At 42.1% G+C, this 21,834-nt stretch overlaps 2 protein-coding genes across 4 annotated transcripts in view; one reads left to right on the top strand and one right to left on the bottom strand.

Moving 5' to 3' along the window:
- Positions 1-11,079: 11,079 nt before the first annotated feature.
- tlx3a (T cell leukemia homeobox 3a) lies at positions 11,080-16,184 on the top strand. Its single transcript, XM_008327012.3, has 3 exons — positions 11,080-11,956; positions 12,949-13,186; positions 13,692-16,184. The coding sequence occupies exons 1-3, from the start codon at positions 11,530-11,532 to the stop codon at positions 13,873-13,875; spliced, it is 849 nt and encodes a 282-aa protein (XP_008325234.1). The 5' UTR covers positions 11,080-11,529; the 3' UTR covers positions 13,876-16,184.
- Positions 15,159-21,834, bottom strand: part of kcnip1a (Kv channel interacting protein 1 a) — a 26,831-nt gene continuing 20,155 nt past the window's right edge. For 2 of the 3 annotated variants that reach the window (XM_008327011.3, XM_017039232.2), the window contains exons 2-8: positions 18,267-18,391; positions 17,938-18,007; positions 17,775-17,845; positions 17,571-17,678; positions 17,367-17,471; positions 17,080-17,142; positions 16,750-16,827 (exon numbers count right to left, since the gene is read on the bottom strand). In XM_008327011.3, the coding sequence (XP_008325233.1) occupies positions 16,780-16,827; positions 17,080-17,142; positions 17,367-17,471; positions 17,571-17,678; positions 17,775-17,845; positions 17,938-18,007; positions 18,267-18,391 (590 nt within the window). In that variant the 3' untranslated portion in view covers positions 16,750-16,779. Of the gene's footprint in view, positions 16,828-17,079; positions 17,143-17,366; positions 17,472-17,570; positions 17,679-17,774; positions 17,846-17,937; positions 18,008-18,266; positions 18,392-20,819; positions 21,187-21,834 lie in introns of those variants that run through there. The other variant, XM_017039230.2, reaches the window with a different exon arrangement.

Here is a 21,834-nt window from a genome sequence, read left to right as displayed (position 1 = left end):
TCTGGCACGTTCCTTGTTGGATCTTCAGGGGGAAAACATTTTTTTTTTTTTTTGCAAACACTAGTCCATATTTCCTAGGTGAAAATAAGTAGTCGGAGAAGAATGCATTGAAAGAATGCTTGAATATTCCAGATTCTCCGGTGTGATGCGAGTATTTTGTGAACATTTAACCAAAAGTGATTGATGTGTCAATTAGGGACCTGTGGGAGGCTTTTAAATTTCCGTTTGTCTGTGTAAGAACGGTGGAGATATTTCATTTAGGCTTTTCACGGCTCTAAAACATCATTGCCGTTAACTGCCCTCTCTAACAAAAAGACATGTATTTTTCTTCCGTCTGATTGTCTCTCTATTCCTTCATAAACATCATGCGTCCCTTGGTGATTCCGGCCGCCACATTTCTGTCCCCGTCCGTTTTCCCGGAGTGACCACTTCCAGTTCAAACTACATGAAAACCATTAATCATTGCTTCTTTACCATCAGATTTATGTGGCGGAAAACGCAACATATAAACTCTCCGCCTCTCTCATTGTTACTCCTAAACACACACACACACACCAATCCAGTGTGCACACTCGTCTGGCTCTGTATAAGCTATCAATCATATATATTGTCATTATTCAACTGTGTCATCGACAAGCCTCTTGCCCTCCCTCTCTCTGCAGGCTTTGCCTTTCTTTTTACTTTTCTCCCTCTCCCTCTGCTTCTTTCTGTCTATCTCCCTTAAACGCACACACACACACACACACAGAAAGGCAGAATCATGAATCATAAATCATATGAATGCCATCTAAAACTGCTCAGTGCTATGAGAAACGGAGATGATTGATAGACGTGGATGATTGTGGCGAAAGCTAAGAAGATGGACAGAAGGTTGGAACCAACAACACTGAGGTCAAAAACTGCAGTGCAGGGGTCAAACGCATCGGAGGAGGCACAATATGGCCAAGGAAGGAACGAGAAAATGGAGAAGTGGGGGAGGAGAGGGGATAGAGGGGTGGAAGGAGGAAAGAGAGAGAAGGTGTAAATGGTTGAAGGGGAAGGGAGAGAGGAGGAGGAGGTGGAGGAGGAGGAGGTGCTGCCACACTGAGGCTAAAGCCATAACTCATCTTTTATTAAAAATAATGAAAAAAACTTAATGAGTTAATAATATCTGGAGAAAGAGATGGGGAGAGAGACAGAGATGGAGGAAGGGACAGGAGGACGGAGGAGAGGAGGGAAGGAAGGAAACGAGGAGGGAGAGGAACAGCACAAAATGAAAAAGGAACAGGGTCAACGTGCTTTTTCTTTCTACCCCATGGTCATTTACTTCATCTTCCAAAGTTCACCCGAAATCCATTAGACAGACAGGGACAATCAAAGCAACCCCCCCCCAACCCCCCGCTTTTTTTGCCGACCCAGGTCCCAGAGCCTGCCTGGTAATTAAAGGCACTTAACAACCAATTAACAGTGATGAGCTAAATTAGCAGGATGCTGTCTCCTTTGACTAGACTACTGCATTATCAGTGTATTGAAACAGTGTAAAACAAACCTCAGTGGCCTGCGTTTGCATGTTGGCAAATGACGGATTAATTACTATTAAAACATCAGCATCTTAATGAGCCCAGAAACAATTAGAGAGGTCGTTAGTGTTTGGAGAACGGCTGAGAACAGGGGAAGGTGGGAGTCGGGGAAAACAAGAGAGAAATCTTCATTGGAAAGCAATACTGATTAAATGGATGTACGGTCGCACTCATCGCCCAATATCCACTGACTTATTAAATACATGACATCACCATTTGTCTTTCCCACCATCAAGCTACTTTTTTCCTGCCATTATCTCCCCTCTTCTCCAGCATCCCCAACTCTCTGCCTTTGTGTTTTCGCCTCTCATAAAAAGCCTTTTTCTTTCTCTTCCATTCCTTTCTCCACTTTCTGCTCTTTTTTTTTTGTAACTCCCCGCTCTCTTCCTTCCCTCCTTCACGCTAGAGGGGCACAGTCCTGTGAAGGAATTTAATATGCAACTTTTATATGAGAAACCAATCGCATACGTCTGGGTCTATTGGGCTCGCAATCTATCGGCCCGGACGGCTAATGCAATAGAGGGAGCTGGGGCTATTTATCACACGGAGAGCTATCTCTCCCTTTCTCCCTCTCTCTCCCACTCTGCCCTCGCTCTCTCTGTCTTTATTCAAGCCCGGATTCCTGGCTGCCACTAAATCAGGCCAACTATGAGCTATGGCTGCCCAGAGGGCATCTCCTCTTTTATAGAGGGATTCTGATTTTGTATCTACTGGTTCCTCAGTGGTCGTTGAGTCTGAGCTAACGGAAGCTATAAACATTCAACAAACAAAGGCAACAACTTAAATGTCCCCGCGTCCCCGCTGCAATGAACTTGAACGCATTGAGATATATAAAAATTTAAGAGTAGGCATAAACCTGATGAATAGGATATACAGTATATGAGCGGATCGACAGACCTGCACTGACAGCCGCTGCACCTTCGCCATCGTGACAACGGTCTACGGCAGAAACACAAATGCACTTCATTTTCCGTACAACTTTAAAAGTTTGCAGGCCAAAACATAAACGCTGCGTGTTCCCGTGCGGCGGTTTCTGCCCACCTGCAACAATTAAAATCCCTCCAAAAACCAAATTCATTTCAACAAATTAGCCACATTAGTGGCTACAGTGTAATCGCTGATGGCAATTAATAAGAAATTAGTCACAATCAGCCCTATATTAACATCTCACCCAGGGGCCGCGGTTGGAAATTAATAACCACAGATTCATCTCTCTTACTGTCTGTCTGGCTCTCTCCCTGACACACACACACACACACTCACACACACACACACACACACTACGCCCACCTATATTGTTCATGAATCACCTCTAAGACACCGATTTTTTGTGGATCATCTCATATGAGCTGCAATCTGCTCGTGTCAGCCGGCCAGCTTCCTCTTTAAGGCCTCTGAAGGACACGAGTGTGTGGACGGTCGGGCGTGTGTGTGTGTGTGTGTGAGTGCTTTTCCTCCTCACATGAACACGGTTCATCCACGCTGCTGCAGCAAACAGTTTGTGTTGATTTATGTGTGTTTAGAGAGATGTCACTGACTGTTTATCTTTGTAGTGTGTGCTGTAAAACCATGTGTGTGTGTGTGTGTAAGAGAAAGGTGCTAGTGTATGGGGAGGGGGGCATGAGTGTTTACTGGGTCCTCCTCATGGGGTCCTCACACCAATCAGCAAAGCACACCAAGAATCAATTAACACCAGTGGGAGGGGGCAGAGGGTACGAGGCTACACTCACACTACACAAGTACACACACACACATGCACCGTGCACACGCACACTGCCCACACACACACATGGTACTGTCCGAGGAGATATCCATCACCTCACACATAGCGCGATATGCCAAAGTGTGTGTGTCTCCGAGTGTGTGTCCATGTCCTGGTGTGCCCCGGTCTCTCATGGTGTGAGGTTGGGGAACAGATTGGGGGTCAGCAGGGGGGTCAGGGCAGGGTCACCCCCATCTGAGCTGCGTGTGTCAATCCATGCATGCATATATGGGTGTGTGTGTTTGTATGTGTGTGTGTGTACAGGCCTAAACTCCAGCACCAGGGCTCGGTGGCAGGCGGACGTGAATAAGATGGATGGTGTTGATTCCAACTACAAATTCATTGTTTCTCCTGAATCCATGGAGAATAAATAAATCCACAAAAATTATGAAGCAAGGGACCAAAATGAGTATCTCACATTTCATATTCCTCGTCCCCCTCTTTCTCCCAGGGTCTCTCACTCTCGGTTTCTCTCTCCCTTTTGTCTCTCTGTGGTGAGGGGACAGCTGCCGGCTACATGAAAACCATTCATCATTGCATCTTTATCAGAGAATTATTGACAGACAGGAGGACGCGGAGCTATATTGGCCACGAGCTACAAGGTTGAAGACAAAGACAAAGTCCTTCTCCTTTCACAAAACACCAGAACTTAAATCTAGTTATTGGGAGAAAAGATGCAGACCTGGTTTTTTGAGACAGAGGAGGCTTGACAGTAGAGGACACGGACGACGGGGCAAGAAACAGAGACATATCTGCCACAACAGACAAAACAAATCAGGCAAATAAAGTGATCAAAGAGGGGGCTATCATATGCCCATGAACGTTCCACAGAGAAACTCCACCTCTTCCTCTCCCTCTCTACAGTACACATCTCTGCTCCATCTGTTAGACGGTCGTAGCAGTCCCCCCCCCCCCCCCCCTTCCTCCCCTGCTCCTCTCTGGCCTTCCTACCCCGAGGGAAGTAAGGTGATCTCCCTCTGCTGGTGTAAGTGACTGGTATTAGTCTCCTTCTCTGTCTGTCTGTTTGATCCCGGCACTAATGACTCCACAGGGACTGGGCTCTGATAATGGGAAATCAATATAGAGAATAGCGCTCCGGAGTGGCCTCACTTAGCTCTCGCTCCTTCACGCCTCACAGCAAAGTGCCTCTGTGTATCCGAGTGCAAGAAGGGGTGCACTGCTGTGTGTGTGTGTGTGTGTGTGTGTGGAGATAAAGAGCTATTGGGTGTATAAAAGAGTGCAGAACTGAAGTTCTTATTTGGAATTTGAAATGCCGACTTTCCAGCCAAAGGAATCCACACAGAGTTGGAGTCACAGGGTCGAGAGCTTTCCCAGTCATCAGCACTCGTGTGTGTGTGTGTGTGTGTGTGTGTGTGTGTGTAGCTGCGATCATCAGCGTGTGCATGTCTAATCGGTCGCACTCTTCCGCCTCGGGCAAGACAGGTGGGGCTGGTGGCATGAGGCTGTTGCCTGCCTCACCCCACCCCACCCTCTCCATCTCCCTCTACCCTCAGGGGCCAGAAGGCCCCACGAAGCAGGGGGCTGAAGTTCCTCTTTTTTGCCAGGCAGCAGAAGACTATGGCTGGTGGCAGCTGGTCCCTGCTCCCCCACCCCCGTCCCCACCTCTCCTGCATTAGCACCCTGCAGGCAGGCAACAGGAGGGGTTAGGAGGTCAAGAGGCAGGAGAGAATGAGCAGAACGGCGGCGACATGGACGATAATCCACTTTTATGAAGCGGACACAGTCAGGGAGAGAGAGAGGGAGAGAGAGGGAGAGGGAGACACTGCTCTGACACAATGCAAGTGACTACAAGCAGTAATAAATTAACACATTAGCGCCACTACCAGGGGCATTGAGGAGCACTCAGCTGCTCTTAAACACAAACCCACGCTGGCACACTCCTCGACACACACACATAAATCAGTCATTAGTCATTACTGCAGCAGCAAACACACTTGCTTATTAATTACATCAGTCATTTTGACGATGGCAAATTGCACTGAAAGTCTTTGGAAAATAAAAAATCTATTTAGAAAAGATAGAAACTTTTACTGTACAAGACAAAAGCTGACAGATACTTGTGCAGCAACACACACACACACACGTGCATTAGGGCGAGACAAAGAGGGATTATCTCGTCCAAAGTCTTCCTTTAAACTCAATCCATGTGTTCAATTATCATCAGCCCCAAATGATCCCCATTAATGCTTTAACTTCTTCACTCTCCGTCCATTCTGTGTCTCTTCCCTCAGCTTCTATGTCCGTCCTCATAATTCATGTCTGTGTGGTTAGATACTTCCCTTCCTACCTCGTCATCCCCTCGTCCTCCTCTCCCTCCCACTCCGACTGTTAACCAGCGTGAAGAGGCAGCCATGCATTCAACCATCAGACAACCCAACATGGCTACACTCTCTTACGCACGAACACACAGAGTCAGAGCATATTGTTCCCCAAGTGTCACAAGATTGCAATGTGCACTGAAACTAATCTCTGCCATATTGGAGCGTCTTTATGTGGTTAAATATGCATCCTGATACTACACAGCTGATTTGTACAACCGATCGTACTGGGAGTCACTTCACTGTCTGTCTTTTGTTTCCACAGATTGTCAGTTTTCCATTTTTTCTGTCTGACAGTCAAATTGTCACTGAAAAATGAGCTGGGACACAGATTGAAAAAGCTTAACGTCAGCGTTCATCACATACTGAACCTACGCAACGCTAGAAATGTTCACATATATATATAAAAAAAAACATCGTACAAACTACACATACAACATACAACTGGTGAATTCTTTTTAAAGAACTAAAATCAGTTTTTTTGGGAGGCACTCTGACCTTTTTTCATCAGGAAAAACAAAATTTCTCGACTCCTTTGCTTGTAATACATATAAATATAAAAAAAAAAGATAAAATATTTTTAAAAATATTATTGTAAATAATGGACAAAACAAGCACGCAGACACGGTTGAAGCAGGTCGTTAGTGGGAAAAAAATTCAGGTAGCAGACGTTCACACTGGATTCTGACTGCAGTTTCATTGAAACTATCATTTGAACAACAACGCCTTTCCTCTTCTTTTCATAGACGTTTTAGACAATTTATTAACAAATTAAATAAACCCTGCACATGAGATCACAATACTGTAAACCTTAACGCTGTCTTCCTGTGACAGTGGACCGACTTAAAGTTCAAGAATGTAGCATTCTGTGATCAAATATATCAAACTCATCCAACAGTAACTCAATCAAAACAGGGCGAGCCCAGTCATGGCCCTGTAGTTACACTTTCAGTTTACTGAGAAGAAGGAGCCAGTGTTTATTAAATATAGTTGTTGAGGTGAAAAAGCTCTGCTCACTTTCTGGCCCGAAAGCTTAATTTTAGTATTGTTGTAATATTAATAGTATTTATTTTATCCTTAGTTTTATTGACATATTGTCTAACAATATGTCTGACAGTGTCAGTTTGAAGACTGTTTGTATAATGCGGAAAATTGTTTGTGTTTGGATTAAGTGGCCTCCTGTCAAATAGAAGAAAGTAAAACTGACTGAACATTGTCCTGTTGTTTTCACTGTTGTTTGGGTTGAGCTGAAACACACACTGCAAGTCCCCGTGTTTCTACAGAGCTGGGACATCACTGTATTCCAGTTGATTGCATGTTTACTGCGACCCAGCCCAAAGAAGTATTCGGTGATTGTACACAGTACCGGCAAATACACAAACGGTCGGTTTGACAGAACCATATTGGGACAATACTTAAGAAATCAAATTGTTTTTGCTTCAAAACACCAAGAGTTTAGATTATCCTTAGATACATACACTTCTACTTGTTGACTAACTCAACAAGGACAGAATATACCACCGTATATTCTGAGCCTTCTGACCCTGACCCTGTACAGTCAGCTGTCCAGTCTGACTTTCCAAGCATCGATATCTACGCGTGTCTGTGTATAACAGATAGAAATGAACGCCCGTGTTAAATAAGGCTCGGAGTGAATTACTGGACTTGACATTGTAGTTTTCATTGCATTTACATGGTTTATGTCTTCTCTAAACGCCCAGCAGTTAAAAGCCTGTCCACAGAGTCCAGTGACAGGCCGCAGATGATGATGGGCCGGACTGGGTCCCCGGTGGAGGATCCCATTCCTCTCCTCTCATCCAACAATCCCACTGAGCATGTCAATATGAAACACTATCCCCCCACACGGGGGCCATGCTGCTGCTCTCCCTCCCATTATAGACAAGACTGACTCATATTGATAGGATGCGCTTGTAAACTACAGCATCCGTGCGTGAAAAGAAACATGGCGTGGTATGGAGAGAAGTGTAAATTAGATCAGATCAAGTCAGCCAACAGTAAAGCACATTTTCACATTATTGCACTCAATGTGAGCGTGATTTACACGACTCCTGCTGCAGCCCGTGTGGGTTTAGGAGGGGGGAAAAATGGGCCATAAAGCTTTGTTTACCCCCAACTTTAAAAAATCCAAAGCCTTGTAAATGTTGTCAGATGGGCCATGCCAGTATCTTTCAGCTTAATACTACCTATATTAAATAGTTTAAATATTTCATAAGGGCGGTTTTTAAGGGCGAGGGAGGGGAAATCGTTAGCTGCGGTAAAGTTTCATTAACTGGTCCCCATTTTGCTGCGAGGCAAACTCATCTCCTCTTATTGTAATAAAACAATCTCTCTCTCTCTCTCTCCGTTTCTCTCTCTCTCCCTCTTACTCCCCGTCTCACTATACTCATCTTCCTCTCTCCGCCGTCCTCTCTCTCTCCCCCCTTCTCTTTTACATCATAATAATACACTACATCCCCTTTAAATGCACTATTACTTACCGCTGCCTTTTCATATTGTAACATCACGGGCACTTTAGTGACAATATAAAAGCGTGTCATTCATTATTCAGAAGCAGCCGGCCTCGTCCCCCTTTTAAAAAGTCAGGCGCGCTGCTGAAATTGATAACGGCGCAGAGACGCGCAATAAAAACGCAGCCCGCGGGCAGCGAGCTGCAGCCCAGACCCCCGATTATGCAGATCAGAGGGTAATTTCTCAAACAAATCGCACTCTTTCACTCTTTTGTTGTCGTTTCTTTTTAGACTTTTGGAATGGTGGTGTCACTTTTTATTGCCTGTAGGGGGGGAAACGAGGATTGATGTCAGACCTAATTGCCGGTGCAGGCTGATGTGGGCCTTTTTTTTCTGCTTCCCAATACCCTGCTCAGGTTGGGGGACAACCTCGGAGGCCGAGGCCAAGGCGTTCCGGTTATGTGTTTTAAGAACACTCTAGGTGTTAGTTAGGAGGTGTTTTTTTTTCTGCTGTGAGGTAATATAGAGGTGCGACACTGCCTTTGGTTTTCAGATCATAAATAAAAACCATAAGGCCCAGGAGGAGGAGGAGGAGGAGGAGACACCGCGGGGCCTCTCCGGGTGTGCGCTCTTTGGATAACCGGTGTCTCGGTGCGGCTCCGCCAGGTCAGAGCTAATGTGTCATAATCTCTCATAATCATTGGATTACAACGGATTACTAACAGCCAACTTCTGCGACCGGTGAGACCCCGTCTGCTTAGTACAGAGGGATGTACATGGACTGGCTGCACTCCGGAGACTCGTCAGAAGAATAATTAATAATTATCACTCATAATAATAGGAGGTCCATTCACGTATGTGGTATAAAACTATGGCCTTCAATTATACTAGTTAACTAGTTATTATTATTATTAATAATAACACCGATGTTGTTAATATTGATTGTATTATTATTATTACAAACAAGCCTATCTGAGAGAAACATAAAAATGTTCGCAGAGATGACAGCTATAACTGACCACTTCTCCCCCATCAAAAGCCACCGGTGAGCTCACATATGGCGGGGTGACGCAGCCAACACTCCGTCTGTCCATATTGCCAAACAAACACCTCGGGCTCTGTCCCAGCTCATATTGCTTCTTTTTATTGTAGCGGGAGAGATGCAGATTATATATATATATATATAAATGTATATATAGTCACCCACTTTTTTTTACATTTTACATACATGTATACGTATATATCCATATATACCCGTGTTTATATATTTACGTATACATATATTTATATATATACATATACTAAAGTCTGCATCTCCAAATATGCACGACACTGTATATACATATACAGACACACATGCATATTTATATATGTATTCATAACTACATGGACATATATATGTATTTATTTACCAACTACACTTTGTAGGTTTTTTTTTTTTTTTTCAGAATGCGCTTCTTGATAATATGTTTTCTTGGAATACACGCACAAATGATAATGGGAATAAAATGTTTAAAATAAATATTTATCCCTTTAAAACAGAGCCTACAGTTTAATGTGGACACACACACACACATACATATATAGGTGTACATATATTAAGTTTGTTTCATGCATGTTTGAGCGTTTATTCTGATATTCCAAAGTTATTGGTGGCCTCAGAGTTTTGTTTGGGAATTGACGAATACAATTCTATCTAGTTTTCTTTTTTTTTCAACATCGGACTAAGTCCTCCCCACTGCAGACATTGAATAAAAAATGTTAAATAAACTAGAAGCCCAAACTATTTACATACATAAATACAGACCTTAAAGTGGTGCGCGACGAAGCAGAAGCCCCGCTCTGTAAAATGAATATGTTTCCTATTACTTTGTTAACGTCCGCTGTAATGTGATAGTTTAAAAAGCCACCTGCCGCATCCAAACCCGACACGCATTTGTCTGCGTCCCAGACAAGTTGCTGGGTGAAAATGAGATTATCTGGTCACTTTGGGCACATGTTACATTGAATCTGAGCGGCTGTAGCAGCTTCCACAGTCCGGTCACTTTATCTGGAGTAGCCCGTGGCCCTTCCTTGTCAGGTCATTTAATGTGCTGCCGGCTCCCAGGAACAAATAAGGGCCACGTAACGTACGTTGACAAGCTCAATGGCCGCCGATGATTCACTGCCGCACTCCAATAAGGCCGCAGTCCTTATAGTCTATATATTAGAGGAGCCTTGGATCATGGATTGGATGTGCGTAATTACGCACGCGTCGTAAGTAATTCATGCGGTTTTAATGTTCGTATAAATTTCAGGTTACTAACTTCACTTAAAGTATTTATATGTAATTTTAGATTTTACACTTAATGTGTTAAAAACTTATATATGTTTATGAGATATAGTTGTATTTTGGCATATAGAAAACTGTATTTTGTTAAGGAAGGAAAAGTACCACACAAGCTGCACATTTGTTTTATTTCTTTTGTGTTTGATTTGACTGATTTATTTTATTTTTTAAATCATAAATTCATATTTCTTTATTCATTTCAATTCATCGTTTCTCTATTTAATATTAAATGACACATGGTTTAGTTTACTGACATGCCTTTAAATTGTTTTTAAATTGAGTGAACTTATTCACGCCACGTGTTTCTTATGCGTCAGATGAAGTAGTGACGCAGGGCTGACGATGTGCACAGAGAGTAGTGAAGTCTGAAACGTCAACATGTGTCAATTCATTAGAGTTTGGTTTCAAGAAAAAGGTTTGAATTTCATATCTGTGATTTTTTAAATCTTAGTACAAAAGGTCAGAAGACTGAAGGAAATGACTGATAAAAACCTATGAACAGTGACCCTCCCGTTAAACTCTGCTGTTTCCCCCTCTTTCTTAGTATTTCTAAAGCAACATCAAATATTGACTGGTTCGGAAGTCATTAAACTGCAGTTTCTCCTTTGGTATTAAAGTATATATTAAGTTTTATTATCGATAGTAAATATATATATATATATATATATGAACCAGTAGTTGTGGGACGTCACAGTAATGATGCCAAATCCTGGGCCTTCCCCCGTTGACATTCAATCAGTCACTCTGGTGCCAGCAGCCAATGAAAGGTGGAGATGGGTGGAGGAGGAAGGAGCTGCTAGACGGAGCGTTTTGACGCGCTGAGAGGAGGACGGAGCGTCACATCTCTCCAAACGCCCGTCAAACTTTTTACCACAGCCAGTGGAGAAGACACTGTCCTCTCGATGAGGCCGGTCAGAGACTAGAAACACACGGTGGACGCTGGGATCTCGTCTGAACAGCGATGGAGACACTGGAGCCGATTGTTTTTGCTACAATTTGACCCTGCTGTGAATCGGACTCAAGCATCCTGTGCACATTTTCTAAATTGTTTTCTGAGGTACGGAGACCGGAGATGGAGCAAGCACCGAGCGCGACGAGTCCTCCTCCTAAACCAGCACATCACGAGCCCATCAGCTTCGGCATCGACCAGATTTTAGGATCTGGAGCAGAACCAGAAAACGGGCGCACGGCTGGAAGACAGAGTGGCTCGGATTTAAGCAGCGGAGACGGTTACTACAGTTTGGGAAGCCCGACCTCGGCTAGTGCGCCCTCGTACACCGCGCTGTCAATCTCCCTCTCCGGTATCATGCCTCCGGTGGAAGCTTCGGGTTCATACGGTGAAAACAGGGGTCTGGGCAGCCGGGGAGTGATCCGAGTGCCGGCCCACAGACCCGTAACAGCCACGGGACCCCCGGCCCCTGTCCAGGGCGCAGTGCCTGGCTTTGGAGGTCTGTGCTTCCCGTGGATAGGGAACAGATTCGCCAAGGACAGAATATCAGGTAGGACAGCTGTGAGTCCTAATGGATTCCCCTTCATTAATATTGTATTGGGTTTAAAACGTCCAGAGCTGCTGATGGAGCATTTAAAAACAACCGTCACACCTGTGCCAAGCACGTGTAAAAGCTATTTTCAGCCAAATAAAAGGTCTCCCGTTTAAATTATTAAACTGGCCAAAGCAAAGGAATACAGCCAACATAATTCAAGTTGAAAATAGCTTCATTCATTAGCGCTGTTTTTTTTTTAATTTCAAGCCCACTGCATTTACAAGGCATTAATATTTTACACTGTGTGTTAACAGTGTCTTCACTCATGTCTTAATGGTCTACATTAACAAATATGAATAATTGTGTTTGTTTTTTTTAAATCAACAACATGGGTTTGTCATTTAATTGTAGTACAAAATGAACACTGTATATTAAAATGGACTGAAATAATATTATGAAGATGTAGCTAGAATTATTGTTTTATATTTCCTAATTTAAACGCTATGATATTGTTAGCTTTATCTCAATACCGACATCAATTATGACAAAATTAAACTACGCAAACATAATAAACGGGCTTCGTCTTCATCAGGAGAAATAATAATTGTGGCTATAAACGGATTAAAGATGATTCAAAACATTTTAACAAGTTTTTAGAATTCAAGATTAAATCAGGATAAATTAGAAGAACTGGGTGTTAACCTGACAGTAGTTACTTGGTAAAAAAAAAAAACACAAAAAAAACCCAGAAGAACAGACCAGTACGTAGGCCTGACGGACTAGGTTTTTCCAGGGTAAGGATTTTACACGAAATTTACACACACACACAAAAAAAACTTTCTTGGGCAGACATTGTGACTGTTGCAATTAGCACACACGGAATACTCTCAATTGACCGAGATAATTATACTGGAACCATGGGTTCGATATATGGTGCCTTATTTCCCCAGAAAGTGAAATAATATCTTCTCCCACTCACCGGTGTTTCTGTGCTCTCTTCCCCGCAGCCGCCCTGGTACCGTTCGCCGTAACGCGGCGGATAGGACACCCGTACCAGAACCGTACGCCTCCCAAAAGGAAAAAGCCTCGCACCTCCTTCTCCAGGGTCCAAATTTGTGAGCTGGAGAAGCGTTTCCACCGGCAGAAGTATCTGGCCAGCGCCGAACGCGCAGCTCTGGCCAAGAGTCTGAAAATGACAGATGCGCAGGTGAAAACCTGGTTCCAGAACCGCAGGACCAAGTGGAGGTTGGTATGACATTTAAAATCCATCTTTACTTGCAAATAAAAACATATTTCATGACATCTCGCGAGAGCCATGTGGCCTTCTTCCTTGTCGAACTTTCCTGTGACACCGTGCGTAACTTCCTGTTGCTTGACCCTGGAGTCAATTTGATTTAATTGGATGTGGGGGGAAAAACACACAAAAAAACTGCAGAATTATTTCATTACTTTCGCAATAGATTTTAAATTGACATTTTGAATATTTCTTTGTAATTATATCATTTCTATAATTTAATTTAAATAAACATAAAACATAAAACAAACGTCTCTTTAATTGTGTCGATTCGTTCGCTTCGTAAAAATAATTTTATTTTATTCGTTAATATTTCCTTGTCTTGGAGACTCTTCGTGTGACTCTTCCCACGTCAATCTACTCCTGATACTGTTTATAATCTTCGTTTTTGTCTATCAATAATTGATGAATGGTGAATTTATTCTTAATAAAAATCCTCTCTCCGTCTACTTACAGGAGACAGACAGCCGAGGAGCGGGAGGCGGAGCGTCAACAGGCCAATCGTCTCATCCTGCAGCTGCAGCAGTCCGCCCTTCAGAAGTCCCTCGGCGAATCAGCGGTGTCGGATCCACTGTGCGCCCATAACTCCTCCCTGTACGCCCTGCAGAACCTCCAACCCTGGGCCGAGGAGAGAGAGTGACAGGGACTGAAAAATCCACGCTGAAATTAATAACTTTCTTTTTTTTTTTTGTTATCAAATGACAAAAGTCAATGAGACCAACCCGAGGACAGGGGAACCCGTAATGGTTCCACAAAATGGAGAAAAACACTGTAACAAAACATGGAACTGAACTGAACATAACTTGGTCCAGAGTTGGAAGGTTAAGAGAGGTGAACTTTTATAGACTAAATCTGCGACTTCTGTCTTTGGAAACTGTGAGTCTTTGAGAACAAACAGAGGAGCTTTACCGGAAGTTGTCTTCTAAAGTAAAATATCACGTCACCTTGTGGTCGTCTTCGTCTGTTTGGACTTGTTCTGCTCAGAATAAGCCAGAGGAAGAACGTGAAGAAGACCTAAAAGAAAGAAAGAAAAAAACCCAACGTGACAGAATTATAAATAAATCATCTTTTCTTTTATTTGGACATCATCCCCCATTTTAAACAGACATATCACATTTTCCAAAAGATCTCAAATTGTGGGTCAGGACTCAAAAAAAGGGTCACATGGATGGATTTGCTTGATCGCAGAACCAGATCAAACTGGAAAGAAATCACTAATTTATTGAACCCAGAAAAATAAGTAGAAAAGTATTTGTTTTTTATTAAACAACTAATGTTTTTTAACTTAATCTGAAAATGGAGAAATTGTAATATTTTCATAAGGTTTTACACCATATCAACCAGTCATAATATAATTGATAAAAATATATAACATGATTCTAACAAAAACATGTGTAAAGTCCAGGTCCTTTTGGCTTGAATATTTAAATAACGCTGTTCTGGAGCACCTGAATTAATAATGTTCACTTCTATAATTTAAAATCTGTTTAAATGACACCGTTTTCTTACCTGCATATCTTGCACACAGATGTATGAAACCCCACAGTCACGCACAGTGATGCTCCAGCCGTGCATTTGGGAATATTCACTCCACATAGACGACAGGCTGTAATAAAGGCAGTGATGCATGTTCATCGTTGGTGGTTATGTTTTTTCATATGCACATAATCACCCGCTTCATTTGTGGGCTGTATCTGTCTGAATGGAGGAGCAGCATAACAAATGTTTCCTGTTTGTTTTTTTCTTTTTTTGTACTTTAAATGTAAATGTGTAAACAACAGTACAGAAAACTGTTATTGTGATTCCTGCTCCTGACCTTGATGATGCAACGAAAAAACTCTAAGTTTTTCACACACAATAATTATAATAATAATAATGATAAAATAAACAAAAGTTTGAGAAATGACAAATAGAAGAAATGGGTGGATTTTTGTTGAAAAGTTTATTGATAAATATAATGAAATCTTTTTACAATATTTTCTATACACACATGGTTTCATTCTGACAGTCGTCTTCATGTCTCTGTATGTGTTCACGTGCCTGTCTATCTGTTTGTCTTCCTGTCCGTCAGTTTATCTCTTCAGCAGGTTATATTATATATATTTGCAACGCATTTGATCCCAGAGAGGAATTTTATTTCACGTCTGGCAGCACAGTGAGTGGACACGCATGACAACATCATTGACACAAAATCACTGATAAAGGTGTTTGTGACCTGCTCCAACTGTTAAACAATGGCTCTCTTCCCAAACATGGCTTCCATTCCTTCAGAATCAGTGAAAAGGTCTTTTTATGATTATCAACTCTTTTTCTTTTAATTCTTTAATTTCTGACTCACTTGTTTTCACTCCAGTTCTCCACCGCCTGCCTTCTGTCTCTGACCCTCACAGTGAAAGGTTGATTTGAGCTGTATTTTCATCAGACATGATTGAACAGAAAACTTTCTTCTCTGCGGCAGAAACATGATCAAATCACCCAGGCTTAGAGTGAGGTGAAAACAATTATGGTCAAATAAATAGATTTCAGATTAAGAATTAAATTAGGAAACCACACACAGAGACATTTAAATGCATGCACACCCCTGTAGTTATAAGCCAGCAAACCTTCCAATTTGTCTCTTTATTCAGCAAAATTCCAGTGAGAATAATTAGGGTTACATCCAATTAGACAGAAAGACAGATAGATAAGACAGTCAGAAGCACCAGCACACAGACAAACAGATACACAAATAGTTCCAGACAGTGAGAAGAAATAAATCACAGGTACGACAGTTAAATATTAATCTGTACACATGAGTCTTTACAACACTAAAACACTGACTGACACCACTGGAACACACAGTGGGGACCTTTTACGAGCCGACGTGAGACGGTGGGAAGCTGGCGGACGTTGCACCGACTGCGCCTGTACTGTGTGTAAAACAGATGAGGTGACGCTGCGAGAGAGCAATCCCAGACATAACCTCCAAAACAAGACAATGAGGGGTTTTTATGGCACATATTCACTGGGTGTTAAATATGCTGTGGGCCTCGGTCTTGCATGCTTCACAATATTGCTCACATTTGTTGTATTGACACAGAAAACAACATCATTTTCAGCCTCTAATGCAAAAAGAATTGCACTGGGGTGAATCCCACTGCTTGGCTGGAAATCCAGTCCGGTTTGATGGGAATTGAAAGTATTTACAGTGATGATTGTTGGGCGTGTTACTGCTCTCACTGCTTCGGCTACAAACATGAGAGCTGGAGACAATTTTTTTTGTTTACAGAAAGGTCAAATCAAAGGGCTAGGTTCGGAAGGACATTTATCCAAAACCACCGGCGGTTTTTCAACCCTGATTTTCACAGCAAGACTTAATGAGGTTTTGTGGCAGCCAGTGCATGTGACGTGACAGGCTCTATTTTATTTCAATTACAAAACATCCTTTTCTTCTGCTTGGTTATTTTCCTTTTTCTGTGTTCTGCCTTCTCTCCTCTTTTGGTCTCACTCAGTTTGGGTGTTTCATCTGTTTCAGCTGTTTCAGTGCCGCCTTCTTCCGTCTGGTCTAGATGACATTTTCAAAGAGTTGTAGAGACCTCATGATGTTTTCATCCTGCGGAAAGAATGAAGTGGTAAATGAAGAATCCAAGTGAAGGGAAAGCCAAGCAACAATTACCATTTAATTCAGTCTACTAGCCACCAGAGGGCACTAAAAGCCAATAATCCGAAGGCAGTAACGCGTTAGCTCTCTTTCTTTCACATTTTTATTGCTAACACAAACACAACGTTCAACATCTTTTTTACAATGACTTGCAAATATTGAAATTATTTGATTTAAGATTTGCACATGCGCAGTTCTGAGTACCTCTTGACAAGACAGGATGAATTCATCCAGAGTGACCACACCATCTCTGTTTTTGTCCATTTTCTGTGGATAAAATACAATTGTGTTAGCAGTTAGTAAAATATATATTTATATGTTTTACATTTAAAAACAGTCACACATTTGCTTGATACAGTAGATAAAAAACAGCCCTGGTCTATATTGTTTTCTCTAAATATTGCAGAATCTCTGACAAGCTTTCCTCAGTGTTGATGTACTTTGTTTTAGATTTAGCTCCACCTAGAGGAAAAAGTTAAAAATGTCTTCACCTGAAAGAAGGCATCAACATGTTGTTTTGGTGCGTCTGTTTTTAAGGCGGGGTAAGTGTATTTGCCCATCATGTCATATATTGCTCTGACGATGCCTGTCATCTCCTGTAGGACAGAACAGAAGAGCACGAACAGAAAAGGTCAGGATCAGTAAATGTCCAGCACCTTCAGAGTATCTGTGTCAGTATTGCTGTAGAAACTCACTTCTTTGTTGATGTATCCGTCTCTGTTGATGTCATAGAGGTTAAATGTCCACTGGAGCTTCTCAGTGATGGAGCCTCTCAGCAGAGTGGACAGCGCTGTTACAAAGTCCTGGTGGGAAAAAAAGAAGTCAATTCAAAATAAAAAACAATTAGACCAGTTCATTAAAACAAGTCAACAATATAAAAAAACAAACACAGAATCAACCTCAAACTTGATGGAGCCACTCTGGGTTGTGTCAAATGCATTGAAAAGGTAGTGAGCATAAGTGCTGGCATCTGCAGGGGAAACAGAACAAACTGTAAACCCAGTGAAATCACTGAATACCAGAATTCAGTTACAACAAGTACCAGACATGATTTTGCTTTACCTCCCTGTGGGAAGAATTGGGAATATATTTGCTTAAAGGTTTCTTCATTTACAACACCACTTGGACATTCCTGGGAAAAAATGCAAGACAAAACCAATGAGGCAGTCAGAGAAATGTCGACATAACCCCTTACTCTTTAATGTTTTTATTTAGTTGTATCATGTTTTTGACAAAGTTACATTAAGAAGAAGGAACAATATGCAGGAAACAGGCTAATCCCACCTGCTGGTGGTTGAAGGTGGTTCAGTATTGGGACCCCTGGTGTTTATCATGTGTCTTACTGTGTATAATATATATTAGGACATATTCTGTGTTTTACAGTCACTCACGTTCTTAAAACCTCTGTAGAGCACTTGGAGCTCTCGTTTGCTGAAGTTTGTTAGAGCTTCTAACTGGTCCAGGCCCTCTGGTCGGTGACACACCATGGTCATCTCCAGGTCATCATCATCTTTATCTGAAGATATAAAGATAAAAAAGAATTACGTCTTTCAATCTCAAATCACCCACTAGTTGCTGAGAGGCATGAAGGCAGATGTAGAGGAGAACAAATTGCCAAATATAGCATAAAACCCAAGATAATTACATTGCAAAACTAGAGACTCAGAGAGCAGAGCAAAGGAGAGGAGGACACCTCTTTATTCTCCTTGCTGGAGGGCAGAGGAAAGAGAGAACAAACCGTGGACATATACTCTACACACAGGTGCCTATAGTGAGCAGCATCTGTCCAGACCCCAAAGACATCCCCTAGTCTCTAACAGGCTTTTATATACCTACTCATTTGAGTCAGCACATACTGTTCAGCAGTCATTCATACTGTTGTGTCTGTTTGTACCGTAACACTGGTCTTGTTGTCATGATGCAAAGATAAAAAGAAACAAGAACCCATTTTTTTCTGTGTAATTTGCTTCGTATTGGCAGAAACTGACTTTCAAAGTAAATGCTTCATTCAACTTCCAAGCCCAGCTTCAGCCCACAGAGCTGTCAACTGTCTGATTCACAGTTTAATTCAAAAGCCCTAATAAGTGATTATTGCGCCGTCATCAGGAAGTTTGAGCAATAATACTTTTAGAGGCTCCTGTTCTGCTTTAATTGAGTGTCAGAGAGTGCAGGGTTCACACTGCCCTTGGTGATCCACACTCTGAAACATCAACGGCCTGGAAATAGAAACATCTTTATGTGTGTGGAAAGATTATTAGTGCTCCTTTGTAAAGCTTCATTACAGCGGTGCGTCGACACTTCTGTTCTGTCAGTGAATCATGGACACCAGGTTGGCATTTTTTTACTGCGAGACAAAGACATCAGGCTTCACCTCGCTGCTAAATTAAACCTCACCATGTTGGATTCAGCATTAGAAGCAGCTGTAAACAGCTGTACAAACGTGCGCTGGTCAAGATCAGGATTCAAAAATCATTGAGAACGTTGACACTGTGGCGTCTTTGTACTGTGAGTATGTTACCTGGCAGAGCACCTTTAGGATGCCGAACTTCCCCACTGAAGGAAACATTCTGAATGACTCTATGACAACTTGGATCCAAACATCAGTGCCTTCTTTGCTGTTTAAAACTACAGAATCACATTAAATTCAATAAAGATTTTTATTGTCACTGTTAACAAACAAAGCAGCCTCTTAGATTAGCAGCATGTTAAAGAAAGGTATATAAAGAAGACACGTTTAACGATGTTTGATGTTTTATTTCTAAAAGTCTTATGGCCCAGAATGTGTCCATGTTCTCAAAGAAGTGTTGTCAAGACATAAAGAAGGTGGAGCTAGGTGTGGTTTCTGCAGGATTTGCCAACTTAGGACTAGTCTACAAGGGGACTGCCGATTGGGTCAGAAAATGCAATTAAAGAGTATTTATTATAAAAATGTATCTCCTGCACATTGTTATTAGTGGTGTACAGCACCGTATAAAAGCAAAACTCTGTACTCCATTTTTGCAGCCAGTCATATTATCACCACTGTATGCTGTTATATACTGACACAAAAAAATGATGTCCATGCACTTTCTTCCATCCTAATCACACGTTAAATATATCAGCTCCAAACAGTCTGGTCTTTGACCTCTGAACTCTGCCATCAACAAAGTGTATTCACCCACCTGACATCTATTCCTTCTATTTATTGTTCTGGGATGTTCCCTGTAAACTATGAAGAACATTGTGTGGACCAATCAAAGCAGATCAGCAGTTTCTCAGACCAACTCGTCTCACACTAGTGATCTTGCCGCGGTCAGAGTCACTAAAATATTCTTTGCCCTTGTTCTGAAGCTCGGTTTGAATTTGCCTTCACTGTGTCAACATGGCGAAATTGATTGAGTTGCTGCGATTTGATTGGCTAACGATATATTTGCACAATGAGCAATTGAAGCTGTGTACACTGTGAATCAGCTGCTTCAGCACAGACATCACTGATCACGGCGAACGCAGTAAATGAAGAACTATGAGTCTTTCAGCGTAACAACATTACCATTACTATACAACCATGAGCTATAACAACAAATGAAAAATAAATACATAATGTTATATAATATAATATACACAGTACTGTCACAGTACATGACAGCAATACTGGCACTAAAGAAGTACTTAGCAGTACAGGAATGGTTGTGAAAGAGGGTTGAGGAAACAATGAGATAAATTAATTACGAAAAGTCAGAGTAAAACCTATAAATAATGTTGTAAAATAATGATGATTAAAAAGGCTGATGTTTGGTTTTTAAATAAATCACCGATCACTAAATCACTTTTTAAATTTTGTCTTTTTAATTTCCTACAAGAGCAGCAGTCTATCTAATATTCACACATAAATAACACAAGTCCCTTTAAAAATTAATTAAAGAACAATTAGTGCTGGATTGCACTGATGGTTGATGTGGACTCACCCTCCACCGAGATGACTCCCAGTAGGTGCAGCATTTTAACGGCCCCACAGCACAGCAGAATGATGGCTATGGTCTGTAAGCTGTTCTCACTCTGTTTCTCTCTCTCCATTTTGATTAATTCTTTCTCTCCCACCGGCCTCGGGGTTATCACGTCGGCCCACCTCTCTTTTCCTTTTGCTTACTGCAGCTTCTTCAACTCTCCGACATTTGTTTTAATAGAAATAAACAGGAGAGCGAACAAATGCTCTCATACTTTACAAACCATCCGGCTGCAGATGGTAAAGTTTTCACCCGTCCTGCGTTCTCCTCCTATCAGCTCTCAGCTGCCTCTCTCCCTCCTCTCCCTGGGGCATATCCCTCTCTTATAGTGACCTTCGTTCCCCTCCAGAACCCTCCCTCTCCATCCCACCCCCAGCAACTCCACCAACTCCACTCCTCCTCCTGTGTTTCAGTCATATTGTGTCCTTTAGAGTCTGGGGGGACGGGCCTGAGCACATGATCAACTCACCTACAGTTTGACCGTGTCTTGTGTGTGTGTGTGTGTGTGTGTGTTTGTTTGTGACTGTGTGTTTCAATGAAAGAATCAGAGCCTGATTAATTGTCCTCATTAGGACGTTCACCCCCTCCAACATGGGGCTTCGTCCACAAAGTGACTTTCTCACTCAACGATCCCTTTCACACGACTTACTGCACAGTCAGAACACAGTCAGAACACAGTCAGAACACAGTCAGAACAACCCACGAGCTGATTTACTTCAGTTTGTTTAATAACATGGGAGTTTTCAGCAGGTAGCCTGTCTACAAACGGAGTGTTTATTATGTCATTTCTCCTTTAGAGACATTTGTAGTACAGACACAGAGGGTAATGCTCATGTGGTCAGCTGCTAAAGCCATCAGACATATACAGTATATTGTAGGGCCAGCTGTAGCCCGCTTCCCCTGTGATTGGGTGAGGGCAGGATACACCCTGAAAAGATTCAATCTCATACATAGACAAACAGCTGTTCACACTCAT

The sequence above is a fragment of the Cynoglossus semilaevis genome, chromosome 15 (genome assembly GCF_000523025.1).
Source record: "Cynoglossus semilaevis isolate Cse_v1.0 chromosome 15, Cse_v1.0, whole genome shotgun sequence".
NCBI lineage: Eukaryota > Metazoa > Chordata > Actinopteri > Pleuronectiformes > Cynoglossidae > Cynoglossus > Cynoglossus semilaevis.
Note: the sequence above shows the minus strand (reverse complement) of the source record. Positions and strands in the feature narration are given on the sequence as shown.